General features: G+C 43.3%; 1 protein-coding gene across 1 annotated transcript; it reads left to right on the forward strand.

The window, feature by feature from the left end:
- Positions 1-14433: 14433 nt before the first annotated feature.
- RSL1D1 (ribosomal L1 domain containing 1) lies at positions 14434-23029 on the forward strand. Its single transcript, XM_030578646.1, is given in 10 exon segments — positions 14434-14536; positions 15063-15202; positions 15997-16135; positions 17253-17401; positions 17498-17599; positions 18628-18721; positions 18808-18936; positions 20105-20332; positions 22441-22665; positions 22667-23029. Coding segments are annotated over 10 exon segments (1356 nt in total). The 5' UTR covers positions 14434-14512; the 3' UTR covers positions 22793-23029.
- The last annotated feature ends 772 nt before the right edge of the window (positions 23030-23801 follow it).

Here is a 23801-nt window from a genome sequence, read left to right on the forward strand (position 1 = left end):
TCAGCAAATCATTTCTTTAGAACTAACACACTGTATGCAGTAAATAAATCTGTTCTACAATAGTTAAATCGTATCTCCTTTCTTTAATTACAACAATTTATTCTATAAGCTTACTTAAAAGATAGTGTATTAACACAGGTACTAAACACTGCTAAATGCGCTCATGAGGGCTAGGTTTCATCATACATCAATCGTTTGGTCTGTGTGTAATGCTTAGGAAAATGAAGAATTCACATAAAATATCAGAAAAATGTTTTTAATTACACATCCTTACAAATTGTTGTAAAAAAGGATTTTGGTATTTTAGCAAATAGGAGCATGGGCCACTTTGTCACTTAGCCAACTATGTTATATGTAGATTGTTATGTAATATGAACTGTTAACTATTAAATATATTGTAGTTTGAAAACTTTTTGGGGAGCACAAGATGCTTGCTTATAAGATGCACCCTTTAACATTTTTTTAATTTTTATAAAAACTTGTTATACTTTGTTGCTTCATGCTACTGCGAGCCGCCTTCTTTGCCAGATCAGTTATGGATTTTAACTGCAGTATTTGCAGTCTATCCACATCCTGGCTTTCTAGCCACTTAAGACCAATCTCTAACCCTACAACCGCATCAGCAGCTTTGGGCGGTGGCTCCGAGGGTTCTTTATCACTATCCTCAGGGTTAGACACATTTTCTGAGGCACCAGGTGGTTGACAGGCATCATTATGAATTATATCTACGTCTGTAAATCATTCATATGTTGGACACACAGCATCCACTTCCATCCACTCTTGAACGTCAGCTATTCCACTTTGAGCCATAAGTTCCCTGTAGACTTGTTCTACCTCCATGGCCTCTTCTTCCATAAAACCTTCAAAGTTGTTCTCATCTTAGTCTTCTTCCTCATCTTGGTTGTTATCGCTTTCAGTGACAAAAGCACTTTTGAGACCACGATGCCAACATTTCTCTATCATTGACGGAGTGATTCCTAGCCAGGCTGTCTCACCTAAGTTAAATACATCCAGCAAATTCAATTTCTTTATTACATCCGTTATGCTACTGTTGTCCTCAACAATTTTATTTACTAAGGCTTTACGATAGTTTCATTTTAAATGTGACTATAATGCCTTGATCAAGGGGCTGTATTTTGGACATCATGTTCTTAGGAAGGTAGCTCACCTTTATCTTCCCATCTTTGCTGGTTAAGGTCTCAACTGGGGGGGGGGGGTGAGCAGGACAGTTGTCAAGTACGAGCAATGCCTTTGGCTCCAGGTTTTGTCTGCATAGATGGTTCTGGACAGCTGGTAAAAAATACTTCTTAAACCATTCCTCGAAAATATCCAATGTCATCCAGGCATTTTTTGAAAGGCGATAAATGAATGAAAGCGAATCCATGTTCTTATGGTGGAAAGCAATAGGTGACTTGGATTTGCCTATGCACAGAGGTTTAAGTTTATGTGAACCGGTTTTATTCACACAGAAAAAGTACTGTCACTCTTTTATCACCTTACCACCTTCAGTCTTTGGTTCTTTGGTCCTAGAAGCAAGTGTTCTATCCGGCAGCATATGGTAACATAAGCTGGTTTCATCAGCATTATAGATTTGCTCCGGAGCATAGCCACCCTCAGTGATGATCTCTTGTAACTTTAGTGGGTAATCATTGCAAGCTTTTATATCTGCAGAGCGCGTCTCTCCTGAAATTGCAACTTGCAAAATGCCATGACATTTTTTAAAATGATTAAGCCATCCACTGCTAGCATTAAATTCGTTACCTTGATGTGCAGAAGCGTCCTAGCCAGAGCATGTAAAATCGAGATCCTTCTTCAATTTCTCCACTTGTTTCCTTATCCATGGGTGGGCAAATTTTTTGGCCCGAGGGCCACATCAGAGTTCAAAGTTGTATGGAGGGCCAGGAAGGGAAGGCTGTCCCTCCCCAAACAGCCTGGCCCCACCTCCTAGCTGACGCCTTCCTACTTCCTGCCCCCTGACTGACCCCTCAGAATCCCTGACCCATCCAACACCCCCTGCTCCTTGTCCCCTGACCACCCTCTCCAGAGATCCAACCACCCCTACTAACACCCCACCCCCTAGCCAAGCCCCCCTGCTCCTTGTCCCCTGACTTCCTCAACCCTATCCACACCCCCACCCTGACAGGCCCCCCTGGGACTCCCATGCCCTATCTAACACCCCTGTCCCCTGACTGCCCTGCCCCCAAGAACCTCCAAACCATCCAACACATCCATCCCTTGACCGCCCCGAGACCCTCCACCCCTTATCCAACCCCTCAGCTCCAGCCAGCACCCTTAACATGCCACTCAAAGCAGCATGTTAGAGCCAGTCACGCTGACGCGCTGATCCTCCAGAGCGCACAGCCCCTTCCCCCGCCCCCCAAGTGTTGCTTTACCGCAATGTATGCGAACCCATGTTATATCAGGTCGTGTTATAGCGGGGTAGAGGTGTACTTATAAATGACGACACAAATTATTTGTGGATCATCATAAATAGGACCTTACCGAATTCATGGTCCATTTTGGTCAATTTCACGATCATGGGATTTTAAAAACTAAATTTCACAGTTTCAGATATTTAAATAATAAATTTCATGGTGTTGTAACCCTGCGGGTACGGACCCAGAAGTGAGTCACAAGGTTAGTGTACGGGGGTTGTGGTATTGCCACCCTTACTTCTGTACTGCTGCCTTCAGAGCTGGGCAGCCAGAAGACAGCTCCTGGCTGGGCGCCGGCTCAGAAGGCAGCACTGCCTCCAGCAGCAGCAGCACAGAAATAAGGGTGTTGCATTACCATACCCTGCCACTGATCTGGGTGCCCAGCCAGCAGCTTTCTCTCTACAGCCCTTCAGCTCTCAAATCTGGTCGCCCCTACGACAGCCAGATTTCATGCAGAAGATCAGATTTCATGGTCTGTGATGCATTTTTCACAGCCGTGAATTTGGTAGGGTCCTAATACTAAAGTTTGACATCTTCCCTTGTGTTTAAAGCATTTTTTTTTAATTTTTACACTAGGAGTGTAAACATCCATAATCTTTTTATCTCTAACTCAATTATTCTTATTTGCATTTATCAGATCACTATTCTTAAGAACATAAGAATGGCCGTACCGGGTCAGACCAAAGGTCCATCTAGCCCAGTATCTGTCTACTGGCAGTGGCCAATGCCAAGTGCCCCAGAGGGAGTGAATCTAACAGGCAATGATCAAGTGATCTCTCTCCTGCCCTCCATCTCCATCCTCTGATGAACAGAGGCTAGGGACACCATTCTTTACCATTCCTGGCTAATAGCCATTTATGGACTTAGCCACCATGAATTTATCCAGTTCCCTTTTAAACATTGTTATAGTCCCAGCTGTCACCCTCCTCAGGTAAGGAGTTCCACAAGTTGACTGTGCGCTGTGTGAAGAAGAACTTCCTTTTATTTGTTTTAAACCTGCTACCTAGTAATTTCATTTGGTGACCCCTAGTTCTTGTATTATGGGAATAAGTAAATAACTTTTCCTTATCCACTTTCTCCACATCACTCATGATTTTATATACCTCTATCATATCCCCCCCTTAGTCTCCTCTTTTCCAAGCTGAAGAGTCCTAGCCTCTAATCTTTCCTCATATGGGACCCTCTCCAAACCCCTAATCATTTTAGTTGCCCTTTTCTGAGGTGAGGAGACCACATCTGTACACAATATTCGAGATGTGGGCGTACCATGGATTTATATAAGGGCAATAATATATTCTCAGTCTTATTCTCTATCCCCTTTTTAATAATTCCTTACATCTTGTTTGCTTTTTTGACTGCCTCTGCACACTGCGTGGTCATCTTCAGAGAACTATCCACAATGACACCAAGATCTTTTTCCTGACTCGTTGTAGCTAAATTAGCCCCCATCATATTGTATGTATAGTTGGGGTTATTTTCTCACTTTACATTTATCCACATTACATTTTACATATTTATCACTTTACATTTATCCACATTAAATTTCATTTGCCATTTTGTTGCCCAATCACTTCTTGGGGAGAGAAGGAGTGTAGTCTAAGATTATACAGAAAATATATAACTAATGAATGAACTCTTAGAAAAATAGCAAAATTTTCCAATGTCTCCAATAACAGGTTCCTTGCAAATTCTTCCTCAAAATGTTTTTCTTACAAATTTCTGCATATTTTCCTTCTACAATTTAAGGCAAGTAGTACACATGGTCCTGATAGAATATGGATTTCAGAAATTTGCCTCCAATGAAAAAGTAACCTAGTCTGGGAAATAAAAATACTTCTTAAAAAAAATTGGAATCCTTAGGGAGTTTCCAACAGCTGGTTTACTGACTTAGAACTACAGAAAAACTAAGCTTTTAGTTTTGGTATGTACTACCCACACATTGACTAAGAGCAGTTTTCATTTGACAACCACAATCATAGACAATCGTTCCACTGAGGAGACTGACTCAGACTAGGGCCTTGGCTACACTGGCACTCTACAGCGCTGCAACTTTCACGCTCAGGGGTGTGAAAAAACACACCCCTGAGTGCTGCAAGATACAGCGCTGTAAAGCCTCAGTGTAATCCGTGCCACAGCGCTGGGAACACAGCTCCCAGCGCTGCAAGCTACACCTGTAGAGGATGTGGTTTACATGCAGCGCTGGGAGAGCCCTCTCCCAGCGCTGGCGCTCCGACCACACTCACACTTTAAAGCAATGTCTATGCTACAGATACTTCAGCTGTGCTACTGTTGCACAGACACCACCTATATCGATGGAAGGGGGTTTTCTGTTGTAGTTATTCCACGTCCCTGAGAAGCAGTAGCTAGGTTGAGGAAATTTTTTACAGCCCTGAGTGACTTACCTAGATTGATTTAATTTGTAAGTTAGATCAGGCCTCAATTGTCTAACTTCCATGATTATCCTTCCTCTAGCCTCCTGTCTTCGTGTATGTCCAGTATCTCAAACAGGAACCTTAAGAAGGGGCATAGTTTGGGGCGGACATGATAGGTGTAGCCCCCTCAAACTGGAAAGGCTTGGGAAGGCATGTAATTTACCCCCACGTGCAGCCCTGTTGGCCTGGCTGGAGCTTCCCCTCTACGCCTCCAATACACAAATAAAACTATAAAACTTGAGGTCTCTGTATCTTCCTTCTCTCTGAAGATCCCTAAAACACACACGTTCTTTGATGTCACTTGTTTTGCTATCATTTTCATTGTGCAGAGCCTCTACTGATATGAGCACAAGACTTTGTATTTTGTGACCATCAATTCACTCTCCACATCCTAATACATCACAGCAATGTGCTTTTGGGACCACCACTCTGTGCTGTGACGCTGCTCTCTATCTGCAAGCTCTAAAAAGCTTTCTCTGATTTCAGCATAAGCTTCCTTGTCCCACACCTGCTTTGTCAGAGATGCTCCAACAGGTAGAAGAAACATAGAATCATAGAATAACAGGGTTGGAAGGGACCTCAGGAGGTCATCTAGTCCAACCCCCTGCTCACAGCAGGACCAATCCCCAACTAAATCATCCCAACCAGGGCTTTGTCAAGCCTGACCTTAAAAACCTCTAAAGAAGGAAATTGCATCACCTCCCTAGGTAACCCATTCCAGTGCTTCACCACCCTCCTAGTGAAAAAGTTTTTCCTAATATCCAACCTAAACCTCCCCACTGCAACTTGAGACCATTGCTCTTTGTTCTGTCACCTGGTACTACTGAGAACAGTCTAGATCGATCCTCTTTAGAACCCCCGTTCAGGTAGTTGAAAGCAGCTATCAAATCCCCCCTCATCCTTCTCTTCTGCAAACTAAATAATCCCAGTTCCCTCAGCATCTCCTCATAAATCATGTGCTCCCGCCCCCTAATCATTTTTGTTGCCCTCTGCTGGACTCTCTCCAATTTTACCATGTTCTAGCTATGTTGTTTAGGCCACATCATCTACAAGCTGTCCTATCACACTGTTAGCAACATATATATACATGTAGTAACATATATAGATCTCAGCAACTTTGAAACAGCTGCCTTGCTAGTCTACTCCAATCTCTTATCTAGGGCAGAGAAAAGTTTGAAATCACTAACTACTCCACTTTGTTACCAGTAGATGGGGGTGGGAAACTTTTTGGCCTGAGGGCCACATCAGGGAATAGAAACTGTATGGCAGGCCATGAATGCTCACAAAATTGGGGTTGGGGTGTGGGAGGGGGTGAGGCCTCTGGTTGGGGATGTGGGCTCTGGGGTGGGGCTGGGGTTGAGGAGTTTGGAGTGTAGGAGGGTGCTCTGGGCTGGGACCGAGGGATTTGGAGTATGGGAGGGGGATCAGGGCAGGAGTGCGGGAAGGGGTGCAGGTTCTGGCTGGAGATGCAGACTCGGGGGTGGGGCTGAGAGGTTTTGGGTGCAGGAGGGTGCTCTGGGCTGGGATCGAGGGGTTTGTAGAGCAGGACAGGGATCAGGGCTGGGGCAGGGGGTTGGGGTATGGGAAGAGGCTCAGGGGTGCAGGCTCTGAGTGCCGCTTACCTCAAGTGGCTCCTGGAAGCAGTGGCATGTCCCTTCTCTGGCTCCTATGCAGAGGCACGGCCAGGCAGCTCTGCACACTGTCCCATCGGCAGGCATCATCCCTGCAGCTCCCACTGGAGCACTTAGGAGCCAGAGCGGGGCCATGCCACAGCCTCCGGGAACTGAGTGGAGTGGCCCCTGACTCTGTGCCTGACTGGAGTGCCAGAGCAGGGCTGAGCCATGTGGTGCGGCCTGCGACCCAGCTGGAGTGCCAAAGTGAGGCTGAGTCATGTGGTATGGCCCCCAACCCAGCGCCCCAGCCAGAGCAGGGCCAAGCTCTGTGGTGGGGCCCCCAACCCAGCAACCCGGTCGGAGCAGGGCCGAGCTCCATGGTGCGGCGCTGGAGTGGGGCTGTGCTGTAGCCCCTCGACCCAGCACCCCGTCAGGAGCACAGGAGCGGGGCCGAGCCTCGTGGCGTGGCCCCCGACCCAGAGCCTCAGTCAGAGCACCAGAGTAGGGCCACACCACCCCCCTGGCTGGAGCACCACAGCAGGGCAAGCCCCAGACCTCGCTCCCCACCGGGAGCTTGCAAGCTGGCTTAAAAGGGCTTGCGGGCTGAATCCGGCCCACAAGCCGTAGTTTGCCTACTTCTGCAGTAGACGCTAGAAAGCCAGCTATCTGAAATGGCGGCATGGAGTGTGTCAGAGACCAGAGTATTTTAATCCTTGTATTCTGTTGGTACTGGCACATCAACAGAACAACAAACTAGGGGAGGACATCTCACAGAAGGGAGTGAGAGCAGGACTGAAAGGCCGAGATAATAAAATAAAGGGGGGAAATGAGCAGAACTGCCAACTCCATATATTCAATCATGGCCTCCCTGCTGCCTTTGTTTCTGTACCTGCTACAAGCCCTGCAGCTGAAGAGCGAGAGGGTTAGAGCAGAAATGCATTTTGAGCCTTGCCTGAACTTACAGACCATGTTGTTCAGAAACCCCCTATGTGACATCCCCTCTCACCTCCCACACACCCCAATTAATTGGTATGTAATACTGGACAGCATTAACCCTTTAAAAAAAAACAAAACCCACCCATGCCAACCTTTACCAGTGTTACCTAGGTCTGGGCGAACCTCTATCCCCCAACATACAGATTTGTTACATTTGTTTCTCTCCATCAGGTCTCATCCTGGTTTCCAAAGGTCAAATCCATATAGCTCTAGCCCTGTCACCCTATTACTGTATTCTTAGGCCTGGTATTCTGTTTCTCCTGGATACATTCCCCTGATTTTCCCTGTATTTCTTCACGTTACCCATTTTCTGTTACTGTATTCATAGGTATTTCAACCAACGTGCCTCTAGAATAGACTAGAACAGTCCTCCTTGTATCCCTTTGCACACAGGGAGAAGTATACAATAAGAGTAGTGCTGTCAAATGATTAACAAAATTAATGAATTGTGATTAATCGCACTATTAAACAATAGAATACAATTTATTTAAATATTTTTGGACGTTCTCCAAATTTTCAAGTATATTGTATTTTGTGTTATAATTGAAATCAAAGTGTACAGTGCTCACTTTATATTTATTTTTTATTACAAATATTTGCACTGTAATAAATGAAAAAAATAGTATTTTTCAATAAACCTAATACAAGTACTATAATGCAATTTCTTTATCATGAAAGTTGAAGTTACAAATGTAGAATTATGTACAAAAAATAACTGCATTCAAAAATATAACGTAAAACTTTAAAGCCTACAAGTCCACTCAGTCCTACTTCTTGTTCAGTGACTCGCTCAGATGAACAAGTTTGTTTACATTTGCAGGAAATAAAGCTGCCTGCTTCTTGGTCATAATGTCACCAGAAAGCGAGAAGAGATGTTCCCATGGCCCTTTTACAGCCACCATCACAAGATATTTATGTGACAGATGCGCTAAAGATTCATATGTCCCTTCATGCTTCTACCACCATTCCAGAGGATGTGCATCCATGCTGATGGCAGATTCTGCTCAATAATAATCCAAAGTAATGAGGATCAATTCATGTTCATTTTCATCATCTGAGTCAAATGCCACAAGCAGAAGTTTGAGTCTCTCTTTTGGTGGCTCAGGTTCTATAGTTTCCACATCTGAGTGTTGCTCTTTTAAGACTTCTGAAAGCATGCTCCACTCCTTGAAGGCACTTCAGATTCTTAAACCTTGGGTTGAGTGCTGTAGCTATCTTTAGAAATCTCACATTGGTACCTTCTTTGCATTTTGTCAGATCTGCAGTGAGTGTTCTTAAAATGAACATGTGCTGAGTCATCATCCAAGACTACTAGAACATGAAATACAGGACCGTCCTTAGGCATAGGCAGAATAGGCAAGGGCGTAGGGCCCCACACTGCCTGGGGGCACCACTCACCAGGCAGCCCAGACAGTGTAGAAGCAGGGCTGCTGGGTCCTAGAGAGAGCCGAATGCAGCACAGTCTGAGGGACGGGATTGGCTGCTGGGGTCTCTGGGAAGGGGAGGGGGTGGGGGTTGGGAAAGGAGCTCACCTGTGAGTTGACTCTTTCCCCCCCGGCTGAGGTCAGGTGAGGCAGGCTCTGTGGCTCTGGAACCAGTATCCTTTGTTGTCTCCCATAACATCCATTCTTCTCCCCCCGCCCCACGGAGCACCCCCTCCTTTCTCCCTCCTCCCCAGGAGCACCCCTCTCTCTCTCCTCCCATCCCTCCATCAGGGCTAGGTTGGGTGAAGTGCTGGGGGGGAGGCGAGGCTGGCTGCTTGCTGAGGAATGAAAGTGAAAGTAACTTACTTCCTGGGCAGGCAGCCAGAATTGGAATGTCACACAGGGTTTGGATGGGGTTAGCCAGATGTGTGAAAAATCAGGATAGGGGATAGGTACAGTGAGCAGATATCCCTATTTTATAGGGACAGTCCCAATTTTGGGGTCTTTTTCTTATATAGGCTCCTTTTACCCCCCCCCCATCCCTGTCCTGATTTTACACACTTTCTGTCTGGTCACTTTAGGTGGGGGTAGTTGGTGCCTATATAAGACAAAGCCCCAAATATCGGGACTGGCCCGATAAAATCAGGACATCTGGATCTGGCCACCCTAGCTGGGGAGCGCCTCTCGCCCGGGCTGGCAGCTGCCAGCTATCCATCTCATCCGGGGGGAGCTGCATAAGGCAGGATGAGCTGCTGTGGCTCCATGGGTGCCCTGTCCCTGAGATCAGATGCTGTGCTAACTTCACCGTGGTCCATAAGGCTGGTGGTGGTGCCCATTGGTGTGTGATTGGACCTGAGGGTTTGCTGCTGCTGTTGCCACTCTGCACCCCAAGAGGTGGATTTTGAGGTCCTGCAGTTTTCCACCTATCTCCTCCTCTACTGCAGCTGTTGGACCAGCGGGCTGGGTGGTGAGCCAAGCATGAAAGCAGTACGGTGTTGCCATTTAGATTGTCATTTAACAACTTTGTTTGCCAAAAATTCTTGCTAACAATCCTGAATCCAATTTCAATATTATTTAAAAAAAATCAATATCTTAGCCAAAAACAGAAAATTAAGTTGTTGACAATTATTAGTGACAGGTTTGGTTTGAGGCAGGGAGTGGGCCAGTTTTCATCAGAGAAACAAAAAATGTTGACTGACTTTCCTATAGCCTGTTACTCCTGATAAGAGCCCAACAACTGTAATATGCTCATCTCTTTACTAGTGTATAAAGCAGGGGTCAGCAACCTACGGCACACGTGTCAAAGGTGGCAGGTGAGCTGATTTTTGATGGTATGCAGCAGCAGGCTGCGCGGCTCAGCCCATCACTGCTCTGGGGTTCCGGCTGCTGCCCTATTGCCAGCTGGGATACCAGCCATCGGCCCCACTCAGCACCTGCTGCTGGCCTGGGGACCCCCAAGGAACCCCAGGCTGGCAGTGGGCTGAGCAGGCCAGCTGAACCACTCAACCTGCTGTCAGCCTGGGGTTCCATTCACTCAGCCGGCAGCGGGCTGAGTGGGCTGGTGGCGGGCTGAGCAGGGCCGATGGGGGGTTGAGTGGCTCAGTCTGCTGCCAGTCTGGGGTGCCAGCAGCACTCAGCCTACTGCTACTCCAGGGTTCCGGCTGCCGGCCCCTTGCCAGTCAGGAGCTCAGCCGCCAGCCCCACTCTGCCTCCTGCCAGCCTGGGTGAGCAGAATCCCAGGCTGGTAGCAGGCTGAGGGGGGATTGGCGGCCGGGATCCTGGCTGGCAGGAGTTGGTGATCAGAACCTCAGACCAGCAGCGGGCTGAGCAGGGCCTGGGATCCTTGTCTAGGGTTCCAGCCACCAGCCCGCTGCCCGTTTGGGGTTTCATTTACTCAGCTGGCAGTGGCCTGAGCAGGACCGGTGGCCAAGACCTCAGATAATAACAATAGTTTATTTATATAATATAGACATAGAGAGAAACCTTCTACAAACATTAAAATGTATTACTGGCACGAGAAACCTTAAATTACAGTGAACTTGGCACACCACTTCTGAAAGGTTGCCGACCCGACCCCTGGTATAGAGTGACTATATGTTGTACTAAGATTCTCCTGCTTTTTTTTTTCCCTGTGAGTCAGTGTAACTTTTGCCAGCCCAGAAGTTGGGCAGCCAATGTTTTACGTTTTCACAATGTTTTCTCCAACTTTCATAAAGTAAATATATAGTTAATATGAGTTAAAAAGGCCAGGGACACTTCTTTGTGAAGAATCTGTACAGCAGATCATGCCCATAGACGATCCAGAAAAGAAATTTGAGGTTGAATTTTTTAATGTTGTGATGGATAAAGCAGTATCTGCTGTTGATGAAAGGTTTAATACATTGCAAGTACACCATAAACAGTTTGGATTTTTGTATGACATAACTAAATTCAACGAAATAGGAAAACAAGAGCAACTAATGACAAAGTGCAAGAACCTAGAGAGCCTCCTGAAGCACGGTGATAGTTTTGATTTAAATGGACTTGAACTGTACGAAGAATTGAGTACACTGTCATCAATGTTGCCACATGCAAAATCGGTGATGGACATTGTACAGTTTATTCATACCCGCAAACTTGTTGACATATACCCTAATGTGTACATTGCCACTCGTATTCTACTGACAATTCCTCTAACAGTAGCGTCAGGAGAACGGAGTTTCTCAAAACTAAAGCTCATTAAAAACTATCTCCGCTCTACAATGAGTCAGGAACGCTTAACTGGTCTTGCTATTCTTGCAATTGAACAAGACACGACTTTGTCTTTGTCATACGATGACATTATTACTGATTTTGCAGCCAAAAAAGCCAAAAAGATTGCTTTTAATTAAAAACAAATCTTTGTTTCAATACCTCTTCATATAAATTTCCAATAAAATTTTGATAAATTAAAAAAAAATTTGCATCATTCTGTCATCAGAATTTTTTCTATAGTGCTGCTTCTTTAGTGCTAGTCCATCAGCATGACAGTGTGCTTAATTAAGTTAAACTGGTTTTAATAACGTGAATGTGGCAAGTTTTCCAATACTGTAAGCTTATGTTTGTGTTGCTAAGAGCAGATCAGGCACAGGGGCACCAGTTTAATAATCTCGCCTAGGGCACCATAAATCCTAAGGCCGGCCCTGATGAAATATATGGCAAAATGCCGGTAAAATAGAGCTGGAGACATACAATTCTCCCCCAAGGAGTTCAGTCACAGATTTAATTAATGCATTTTTTTTAACAAGCGTCATTAGCATGGAAGCATGTTCTCTGGAACAGCAACCAAAGCATGAAGGGGCATATGAATGTTTAGCATATCTGGTGCATAGATACCTTGCAGAGGAGTGAAGTTCTGGAACAGCCTTCCAAGGGGAGTAGTGGGGGCAAAAGACATATCTGGCTTTAAGATTAAGCTTGATAAGTTTATGGAAGGGATAGTATGATGGGAGAGCTTAATTTTGGCAATTGATCTTTGATTATCGCCAGATAAGTATGCCCAGTGGTTGGTGATTGGATGTTGGATGGGATGGGATCTGAGTTACTGCAGAGAATTCTTTCCTGAGTGCTGGCTGGTGAGTCTTGCCCACATTCTCAGGGTTTAGCTGATCGCCATATTTGGGGTCGGGAAGGAATTTTGCTCCAGGGCAGATTGGCAGAGGCCCTGGAGGTTTTTCACCTTCCTCTGCAGCATGGGGCATGGGTCACTTGTTGGTGGATTCTCTGCAGCTTGAGGTCTTCAGACCACAATCTGAAGACTTCAATAACTCAGGCATAGGTTAGGCGTTTGTTATAGAAGTGGATGGGTAGGGTTCTGTGGCCTGCTTTGTGCAGGGGGTCGGACTAGATGATCACATTGGTCCCTTCTGACCCTAGAATCTATGAATCTATGAGTGCTTGGTACAAAAGAGCCATGCAAATGCCTCTTCTCACTTTCAGGTGACACTGTAAATAAGAAGTGAAGTTATAAAACAAAAAAAATCTACATTTGTAAGTTGCACTTTCATGATAAAGAGATTGCACTACAGTACTTGTATGAGGTGAATTGAAAAATACTGTATTATCATTTTTACAGTGCAAATATTTGTAATAAAAATAATATAAAGTGAGCACTGTACACATTGTATTCTATGTTGTAATTGAAATCAATATATTTGAAAATGTAGAAAAACATCCAAAAATATTTCATGAATTTCAATTGGTATTCTATTGTTTAACAGTCAGATTAAAACTGAGATTAATTGCAGTTCATTTTTTTTAGTTAATTGCGTCAGTTAACTGCGATTAATCAAGAGCCCTAAACAATAGAGGAACTAATTAAGAAAAAAATGCCCCCCATGATAGGATGCCTGAATACACACACATCAAAGTTTAAATCTAGTGCTCGAGTAGGAAACTAGGTGTCAGGCCTGCAACATTTTATTCCTAAGTATTTGTTTTGGGCTTATTGACACTTTGGTGAGTCTGGCTTTGTCTACATATGAAAAGAGGGCTCTGGTATGTCATACAAACCTGCAAGTAAAAACACCTGAACCCTGCAGCATACTAGATTTTCATTTAGAAATCTCCCATCATTAGACAGCTACTGGTAGAGCTGCCTTGGTGGTATTATGGTAGGAAGGCAAGGTTATGACAGATAACCCCACTAGACTCCCATTCCCCTTGTTTCCACAGCTGGCTTCCCTTCCTTGCAGTCCCAGGCTCCCTGTGCCCACAGCCCACCCCTTCCTGGATCCCTACTGTCCCTGTGCCCAGAACTCCCTCCCCATTAGAACACCCACCCACCCCCACTTCCTATGCCAGCAGCTCCACCCCTGCAGACCATCCTCCCTCTACCCACAGCTCCCTTCCCATTTGGACCCCCCACTCTCCCTATGTCTTCAGCTCTTTCTCCGCACCTTCACACCTCCCTGTGTGACCACAGCTCCCGTCAGCTCTTCCTCCGCACCTTCACACCTCCCTGTGTGACCACAGCTCCCACCCCCCTCAGCAGTCTCCCCCACCCCCTCAGAGAGCTACCTTAGAACCCTCCTCTCAGAATAATCTCCCCCTCCCACGTGGCCGCAGCTCCCTACCCACCTAAAAGCAATTCCCTCCCCAGCTCCCTCCTTCCCCTCAGTTCTCCCTCCCCCCATAGCTGCCTCCCCCCTTAGAGAGATCTAGGGGGAGCAATAGCTCAGGGGTTTGAGCATTGGCCTGCTAAACCCAGCGTTGTGAGTGCAATCCTTGAAGGGGGCCATTTAGGGCTTGGTCCTGCTTTGAGCAGGGGGTTAGACTGCACGATCTCTTGAGGTCCCACCCACGCCTAATAATCTAGGATTCTATGATAGTCTCTTGCCTGCAACCCCCTCCCACCCTCAGAGCGATCTCCTCTCCCTCCCCTCAGAACAATTTGCCCCTCCTCCCCGCTCAGAGCGATCTCCCCTCCCCTTCTCCGAAGCGCGCCAGGCGGAAGCGCAGCAAGAAAACTCAGTCAAGCAACAGACCGGCCAGAGCTTGCGCTCGCTGTTTACGTCATCAGGACGCGACATCTGCGCGTGCGCAGGGACCGTGGCCCACGCACACGTGTCGGTCTGCTGTGAGGAGTCGGGAGCATGGCGGCGCTGGATCGCCCACAGGTACCGGCGGCTGCTCGGCCAAGCAGCGCTTGAGTCGCGTGTCGTGGAGGCTCGAATCGCTGCGGAGATCCGTCACTGCCGGCGAGCGGACTCGGGGTCTTGTGCCGAGGAGATCCTGAGCCTTGTACGGCTGCTGCGGGGCAGTTCGTCTGCCTCAGGCCTGAGCCCTCCCTGGCACTGGGGACAAGCGGGAGGGGGGTTCCGCGCTCGCCCGGCTTCGGCTGTGTTAGGGGTCGAAGTATGGGATGGGGGAGGCCACAGAGCTTGGAACTGCGGCCCTGGGGTAGAAGGAATTCCGCAGTGATTTGTGCTGTGTCTAGGGGGAACATCAGTGCTGGCAAACCGAATACATTTTAACTGTAAAGCAGAATCTCCCTTCTGGTGATGGGAGAGCGCACACTGGTCTGCCAGGCAGTACTAACCATAGAGTGCGTGTCTGCCAATAACTCACTTTGATTCACACTAATAGGAGAACTCAGGCCTGGCCTTAACATTAATTTATCTTGCTGTTTCTCTACCCTTTCAGGTTAAAAAGGCAGTGCAGGCCTTGCTCGCATACACAAAGACCAAAGATAAAACAGATGAACTGCTTTTGAATGAGGACGAGAATGTATACCTAATGGTGACAGTATGGAAAATCCCACCACAAGAACAAGTTATCAAAATGTAAGCATTCTTACACTTCTGGTTTTCTTCAAAGGCTCTGGTTTTCTGTAATCTATAATACTTTTCATCTGCTGTGGCATGCAGCGGACTGAACTTACATTCATTGCTTGTATCCCCATAAAACCACCATGTTTAAATATATTATATGTTTCAAGAATTGTTAGTAGCGCCAAAAGTTTGGAGCACTGACTGAGCATGTGTGGGAGTTTCCATGATATATGAGTCAGATATATAAAGGATCAGATTCTTCATACCTTACTCACTTGAAGTCATTTACATTAGTTACGTAAATAAAACACGATTTAGGCCTATAATCTCTGTATGGATCTATCTACTAGGCTCCAATCCAGCAAAGACTTCAACATATGCTTATCTTTACACTTTCTTTTAAGTAGTCCTAATGAGGTATGTGGGATTACTCCGTACTTAAGCATGGGAGGGTCTGTCTACACTTAAAATGCTGCAGCTGCAGTGCTTCAGTGTAGATACCATCTACACCTATGAGAGGAATAACACACCTCCTTGAGAGGCAATAGCTAGGTCAGTGTAAGAATTCTTACATCAACCTAGTGTGGGGTGTATGCCAGGGGTTGGGCTGGTATAGCTACATCTCTCAGGCAGATGTAAAATTGTAGTATAGAACACACCTAAGTCACTGAAAGATTGGGACCTAAGGTCTTTCTCAAGTACTCGTAACTGTAGTGATTTTGAACTTCTCTGTAGGCCTGATTTTGGAAAGGGAGATTCATAATCCATCTCTGAATGTTTCCACCCTTCTCACTCTCTTTTTATAGCCCACTTCCTCATGGTATTCGACCAGAAACATCTGAAGTTTGCCTCTTCACAAAAGATGAACCTGAATTATCTGCAGAACAGACTGAAAACTTGTACAAGAAACTGTTGATCCAGAATGGGATCACAAGTATCAGCCAGGTAAGGAAGACATTGGAATATGATATGGACAGTAATGTCTTGTTTTTCTTCTTAAAACTTCAAAAGAAGAAAAACAGGTGTGTGATTTCTATTGCAAAATATTAACTTAATTTAGATGGTTCAAAACTTAGGATTTCTGATGAAATTTCTCTAGCTTGTCAAAGTTTCAAAACTTCAAAATGTACCCAAAGGGGTAAAATTCTCATTGCTTTCAATATTATGCAAGCAAAATATGTCAGAGCACGCTTATTAATTAATAGCTTCTTTTGCTTCATTTTTAACATGCCAATAGTTTACAATAATTTTAAAATAGTTTTTAAAGCATTTTTAGAAAGCTTTTTTTCAGTGTTTGCCAGTGTGGTTTCAACATTAACTGTGATATGACTTAAGTAAGATAATCTTTCATAAATGGAAAATTGAATATTCTCTAACATGTTTATTTACAGGACAAAATTATATAGTGTTTGACCTGTGAATTGTTAAACAGAGTTTGTTTACACCAGTGGTTCTGAAACTGGGGGTCGGAACCCCTCAGAGGGTCGTGAGGTAATTACATGGGGGGTCCCAAGCTGTCAACCTCCACCCCAAACCCCGTTTTGCCTCCAGCATTTGGAGTGGTGTTAAATATGTAAAAAAGTGTTCTTAATTTATGGGAGAGGGAGAGTCACACTGAGGCTTGCTATGTGAAGGGGTCACCAGTAAAAAAGTTTGAGAGCCACTGGTTTACACAAGCTGAAACAATTCACAGTTCTCCCATTTTCAGCGGTGTTAGCTCCTATGTCCTAATAGGAATAAAAAGCAGTCAAAATTTGTTTTTGAAATGTGTGGTTTTGGATTGATTATGTGTGACCATATGTACTTCAGCTACCATTTGATGGTTATATATATTTTTTTTTGATTGGTATCTAACATCTTGTATTGTTTTGATTTTTTTTTTAAAAGGCTATTACCTGTTTTTTAAACATCAGTTGGTCTTTTTTTTTAAATAAAGTAGAGAAGACAACAGAATACGTTTTAATGTGGAAGTCTTATTGGATTGGCAGTTGTATATAATCATAGAAGTATTCCATTCATTCTTGCAAGGGAGTTTAATCCTATAATTACTTTCACATTACAGATCATCTCTTATAAAACTCTCAAAAAAGAATACAAACCATTTGAAGCAAAACGTCGTCTCCTGAACAGATTTGACCTCTTCCTGGCTGATGACCGAATTAGAAGGCTTTTGCCCTCACATATAGGGAAACACTTTTATCAAAGCAAAAAGTAAGTCTGTAGCTAATACATGTTTTTAACGTATTGTCCTGGGAAGCTGAACTGTTCTTAGTGAATTTTGTTTTTCTTTTCCTTTTCTGTTTTTAGGGCACCTTTATCTGTAAACCTGAAAGCCAAGAATCTAGCTAAGGAACTAAACAAACATATTCAGGGAACTATACTTCCAGTTACCAACAAGGGGTGTTGTTAGTAAGTATTGATTTTTGGCTTGTGCTTCACTTGAAGGACAGTATTGTGCTCAATAGTAGGGTCAGAATGCAATACTAAATTAATTTATTTACTTTCCCTCCAGTAGGGCTTTGAATAAAGTGAGGTAAAGGTTCACTAAAATGCCCAGTACTTGCCGTGGACTTTGGTTTGTCCAGAGAGACTGGGGTTTGTTTGTTTTTTAACAGAAACTTTGACAAGGAGTTTTCTTTTTGACCTCTTGACTGTAACTTTAAGAAAAAAAAATGAGAAGACGTCATAGCCCTAATCATCATAATGCATTAAACATTAGTGTTAATCTCCCATCCTGCTACATTTTTGTGTGACCTAATAGATTGCATAGAGTTACTTACTACCATTAATAACAAATCAGTTTACCAGGACACTCCATTGTATGAGAAGGTCTTGTTTCTGTAAATCAGAGATAACTGCATATTAATACACAATTCTCTTTTTTCTGTATTTTAAATCTTTATTTTATGATGGGCATAACACTTATTAGCTATTCTATTGATGTACATAGGTAGTTTGAAGATTTATGGATAAAATTTTCAAAAGCTCCTAATGGACTTTCGAACATAGGTCCCATTGAAAGTCAACAGGCCTTAAGAAACTAAGTCACTTAGTTCTGAAAACGTTACCCTTTGAGAGACAACTTCTTGTTTTACCAATTGAAGTATCTTTTTCTTAAGATTTCCCCCCCTTTGTTTATTTTTATTAAAAGACTTCTATAACTTCTTTACGCATGATTAGCTCCTGCTACAAATATAAGTATTCTTTAAAGATTTAATAGCATCTTGCAAACCAAAAACAAGTACTGAAAAGGCTAATGTAAAATAGTTACAATAGAGCTTATTTCCCTGTGAAGTCCAGCATTCTTTTTTTAAAATTAGGATCATTGTGAATAGACGGTACTCATAGTCAATTTCTTGATATGCCTAAAAGTAAGTGGTTCAGTCAGGAGGTCTGTTTTCATGTCAGATAAACAGCACACCTCTCTTTTCTTTCAGTACAGCACGTGTAGGTCACACTGGCATGAAAGCTGATGAGTTATTAGAAAATGTTACTGTTGCTGCTGAGGTGATTTCCAAGAAGTTGCCAAAGGTACTATGACATGATTAAATTAGAATGTCAAGTGGACTTGATTTAAGCGTTTCTTTGTTTATATTTACTCTTCTTAATTATTGCAGAATTGGAAAAATATTAAAGTTCTTCACCTGAAAACACTCAAATCTGTTGCTCTCCCAATCTTCAATTCATATATCTCCAATTTAGATGAGCTTGACAAGCAGCCATCTCTCCATCAAAAGGGAGTACAGGTAAAAACTTCCTACTAACTTTGCTGAATAACTTTCCACAAGATGGTGCTATAACTGGTTATTTGTTACCTTTATGGAATAAAGTGTTTGTCATGTAAGTTTAACATATTGGCATTGGGGATATTTGCCAGACATCTAGGTACAGTACACAGACAGCAGTACACATAAGTGGTGATGAACTGTTCTCACTCAGCACTTGTTAGCATGACTGCATGCTTTTCCAACAGTGCATGGTAATAGGAAACCACTGTTTCTACTTGAAGTAGTGGCAAATGGAAAACACAATCACATAGTGTTGCTAGTCTCCTCCCTTAAACTGGTAGAGGATGAGAGTCCCTCACTTTTCTATACCCTTGTTTCTACCTTGATCTGGTCGTCTTCATGGACCAGCCAGGTTATACGGCTTCAGTTCTTTTCATAAGGAAAATACAAAAAATGAAAACAAATACTTAATCGTATTAATTAAATTAATGCACAGCTCAGGAGGATGCATCAATTGCTATCAGCTGAACTATGACTTCAATATTGTTTGGGTAATAAACTCTAAAAAGTTTGGGTTATTATAATTTTTTTTGTCTTATTTGGATGTTGTTTCATTAATTTAATCCACTTGAAGACTGTCAGTTATTTCTTTGCATTGAATTTTGCAATTGATTTCCCTGTACTTAAAATAGTTGATTTTTGCTTAATTGCTCACAGCTCTACACTTTAAGTTGTCATTTTGATGTCAGCATTACTTCTATACAGGGAAGAGGAAGAATTTTTTTAAATGTAGATATATAAGAATCCACTAAACCCTGTAATTTATCGATATTAATACAGTATATATTAGTCCATGTATGTCATTCATACAGGATTACTATACCTTTAGTAAGTTCTGTAAAAGTAAAACTCAGCATTGTTTCCTCCTTGTCTGTTGCCAAATCTGAACTGCTGCATAGCAAGATGCATGGTAACATTGCTTATAAAATTGCTGTTACCGAAGAATTGTAATTAGTGTTGGTTTAGAAGTTAACACTCTTTCAAAATCTCAGTTTCAGAAGTTCTGCAAGAGTGGACTATTCATTCTTGCCTTTGTAGTAAAATAGATCAGTATATTTGTAATAATGTGTCCAACTGGGGTGGAAGGATGATTTGCAATTGAAGATGTTTTGATTCTTCCTATAAGAAAAAGAAATGGACAAAAAGGAAACAGAAGGCAGTCACAAAACAGACTTCAACTAAAGCCAAAGTGACAGCTGAAAAGAAGATGAAGAATAATGCTACTACCAAAGATCTTGAGATGGAACAGAAGAGAAAGGCAGAAACCTTGGCAGTCACAGAACCAGATGAGGATGATGGAGAAATTCCGCAACTTGTTCCTATTCAAACAGAAGCCAATATAACTGGGCAGGAGGTAATTCTATTTAACAAGAAGTTTGTGAAATCTAGAGTTTAGCTTTAACTGAATGAAGAGTTTGAATGTGGATGAAATATACCTTTAGAAAGGAAAAGGCTTGAGACAGGCTAATGGAAACAGCGAGCAAGTTAAATCATTGGTATGTCTAACCTAATGCTTGCAGGGCAGCGTGTTTTAATACACTTGGAGTGCAACATGTATTCCTTGGGACATCACAAGAGCAAGGGATTCTTTTCTCTTGGGATTTTTTACAGGCCTCTTATGGACAGAGGAAGCAATTTTTTAAAAACAATATTACTTCTGACTAGGACAAATAATAGGTTCTCTTTTAAATAAAACAATGGCTTCTGGAGTGAAATTTTATCTACTTTCTGCATTCCAGATGTCCAAAATCTTAATTAGTCAACGCATTTTCCACATGTCTGCTATTTGGAAAGATGAAAACTATGCACTCTGTAAATGGATATTCTGCCCGTATATGTGTCTTGTGTACCATTTCATCAAACTGTTTGACATCAGTATGTTGGTAATGGACTGGTTGCCATAGATAATCATAGCTGTGTGGTAGCAATTCATTCCCTTACTCTGACTTTTGAAATAAAACAGCTTTGAAGCAAGTTCTGAATCAAATAAATCTCTTTAAATGTGCCTCCTTTTGCCTGAGTGGAGGTCACTACTTAGGGGAGAAGTAACATCAAATCTTTTGTGGACTAATACATATAATTTATACTTCTGATAGCAACAAAATAGGAGACCTAAAGGCTATTAAAAATTGAAAGCCTTGATGCACTGTTTATACTGATCAAGTCATTACTAGGAATGGAAACACTCAGGATCATATACCATATATAGTTGTTCATAAGCCGAATATTTTTGGTAAAAAAGGTGACGAATCAAAGAGCGAGGGTCGGCTTATAAACAGGTCTGCACCAAAATTTGATGATTTTAAACTCTATGGAATCATTGAATTGAATATCTAATACAGGGATTGGCAACCTTTTGGCATGCAGCCCACCAGGGTAAGCTCCCTGCGGGCCAGGCCAGTTTGTTTACCTGCTGCGTCTGCAGGTTTGGTGGAGTGCGGCTCCCACTGGCCACGGTTTGCCACTCCAGGCCAATGGGAGTGGCAGGAAGCAGTGGCCAGCACATCCCTCTGCCCACGCTGCTTCCTGCAATCAGCCGAACCTGTGGACATGGCAGGTAAATAAACCAGCCCAGCTCCCCAGGGAGCTTACCCTGGCGGGCTGCGTGCCAAAGGTTGCCAATCCCTGATCTAATGCATTGTAGTTTTGTTTACTTGGAACTTCTGCAGGCATGGAGCCCCTCAGCTCCCCATGGCTGCAGTTTGCCATTCCCAACCAATGGGAGCTATGGAAACTTCCTGCAGCTCCCCTTGGCTGGGAATGGGGAACCACGGCCACAGGGAGCTGAGGGGCTCCATGCCTGCAGACACTCCAAGTAAACAAAACATCCTGACCTGCCAGCGGCTTACTGTGACGGGCCAGGAGCCAAAGTTTTCCAACCCCTGAAGTAGAGGGTCAGCTTATGAAAGGGTAATACAGTTTTTGGTATTCTTACCTATCCATTTTGGGGGGTCAGCTTATAAACAAACAGGCTAATGAACAAGTATATGCAGTAATTAAAATTTCTTCAAAACTATCAAGTTAACTTTGGAGGATATTGGTATTCACATCTCTAACCATGCTCAGTTTGCAGACGTTTCCAACAATGTGTTAAATATCCAATGGAGAGAAAATGAATGAACGTATTTTACAAAGTTGTTCTAAAATGAAAAATAGTCATCTTGGATTTTTTATTTTAAGCACAACCTTTCAACTACTAGTATGTTCTCCTTAAGTCTGTTCCTTTTCTGTACAGTATCAGTCAATATATTTTTTTCTTGGACCTTTTCATGGTTGAGTTGGCTTATATTAACCCTTGCACAGTCTACCTGAAATATGACCAACTGAGTTAGGGCAGAGAATATTCTATTCATTGGATGGCACTGATCTTTAGTGCTAATGTTTTTATCAATCTTGTCTTGCAAAACAATTATGATGTGTCCTTTGTTTAAGATAAGATTTTTCCCCATGTCTTAAATACAGAAAACTGAACCAAATCAGACTCCAGGAAAAGGTGTAAACATGAGCAGAAAACCTGAGACACCACTTGGTAAGAGAAAGATGGCATCGTTGGCTCCGGAGACTCCAAAAACAAAACTGAAATTGACTGAAAATGAGGAAGATTTGCCAACACCAGCTCAACAGAAACAGCCCAAGAAGCCCAGGATCCCAAAGGAAGTAGTAAAGGAGAAGGAGCTGAAAAAGACTCCCAAAAAAAACAGCAGCAAAATCCTTTCACACACCTCATGGGGGCAGGCTTGTAAAGTCAGCCAAGAAAGCTCCCAAAACACCAAAACAGATGTCCAAGAAAATGAAAGTCCCACAATCAGTCTGAACTCTGTCAGTTATATTATTGCTTTATCCTATAAAGTGAACTGATTAAACGTATTTGCTTTGCTTAAAAAAATAAAAAATCACTATAAACTAGAGAAAACAGCTTGATTAAAAGAGAGCCTGAGCGTAGGGAGCTGTCTTCACCAAGGTTTGTAATGGTCTGTCAATGTTTCCCTCCAGTAGCAGTGGTGCTATGAGATATGTAAATAAACCTTTTTCTAATTTGGTCATTTCTACATTTCTTTGTGTCATCCCCCAGGCTTTATTATTTCCTTTGCCTGTACTAAAAATACACTTCAATGCTTTATTTAGCTACAAGCTACGTGGATGCTCCAAGAGGTGACTCCTTTTAACAACAGAAAAGGGAGAGAAGAAAGAGGATAGTAAAGATGAGGGAAATACAGTTTTTGTTGATGTTCTAAGGATAGACGGAGGCTGCGCAATGATAAATATGCTTTGGGTTTGCAACAAAGCTGTTGCTTTGGATACTGGCTCACCTCTGGGACAACGTCTGCTTGATTGGGTCAGGTCCCTCTCCTTTACTGATCCTTCTCAAGCTGAGCAGAGATGGATGGGCAGTCTCAGCTTGCTGTGCTGGTGCCATGCAGTACAGTTGATTTCAGGATCAGGTGAAAAGCAGAGAAAGAACAGGAGGAAGATTGCAGGGGATGGAAAGGAACACGGGGTTGGGATAAGAGGAGAAGACAGAGGAGGATCTCGCATGTCAAGCTGTGGTTCTCTCTCTGGCATAGCGGTGATGGTCAAACATCCCCATTGCGATATCAGGGACTAGTGTCACAGCAAGAACTGTTACTGAGGTGATGGTAAAAAGCTTTTTTCTCCCACAAAGTGTTTTCTAAGGGCTCTAAAAAAGCAGTGAATGGAATAACTCATCCTCTTGTTATTTTGCCCACCAAAAAGCATAATTTCCAAAACATGTATTTTGGTCCATTGATTTTTCTGTCCTTATTTACCAGTCATAATTTTTAACACAGTCCTTGAGTGGTATC

This window comes from Gopherus evgoodei, chromosome 10, assembly GCF_007399415.2.
Source record: "Gopherus evgoodei ecotype Sinaloan lineage chromosome 10, rGopEvg1_v1.p, whole genome shotgun sequence".
Lineage (NCBI taxonomy): Eukaryota > Metazoa > Chordata > Testudines > Testudinidae > Gopherus > Gopherus evgoodei.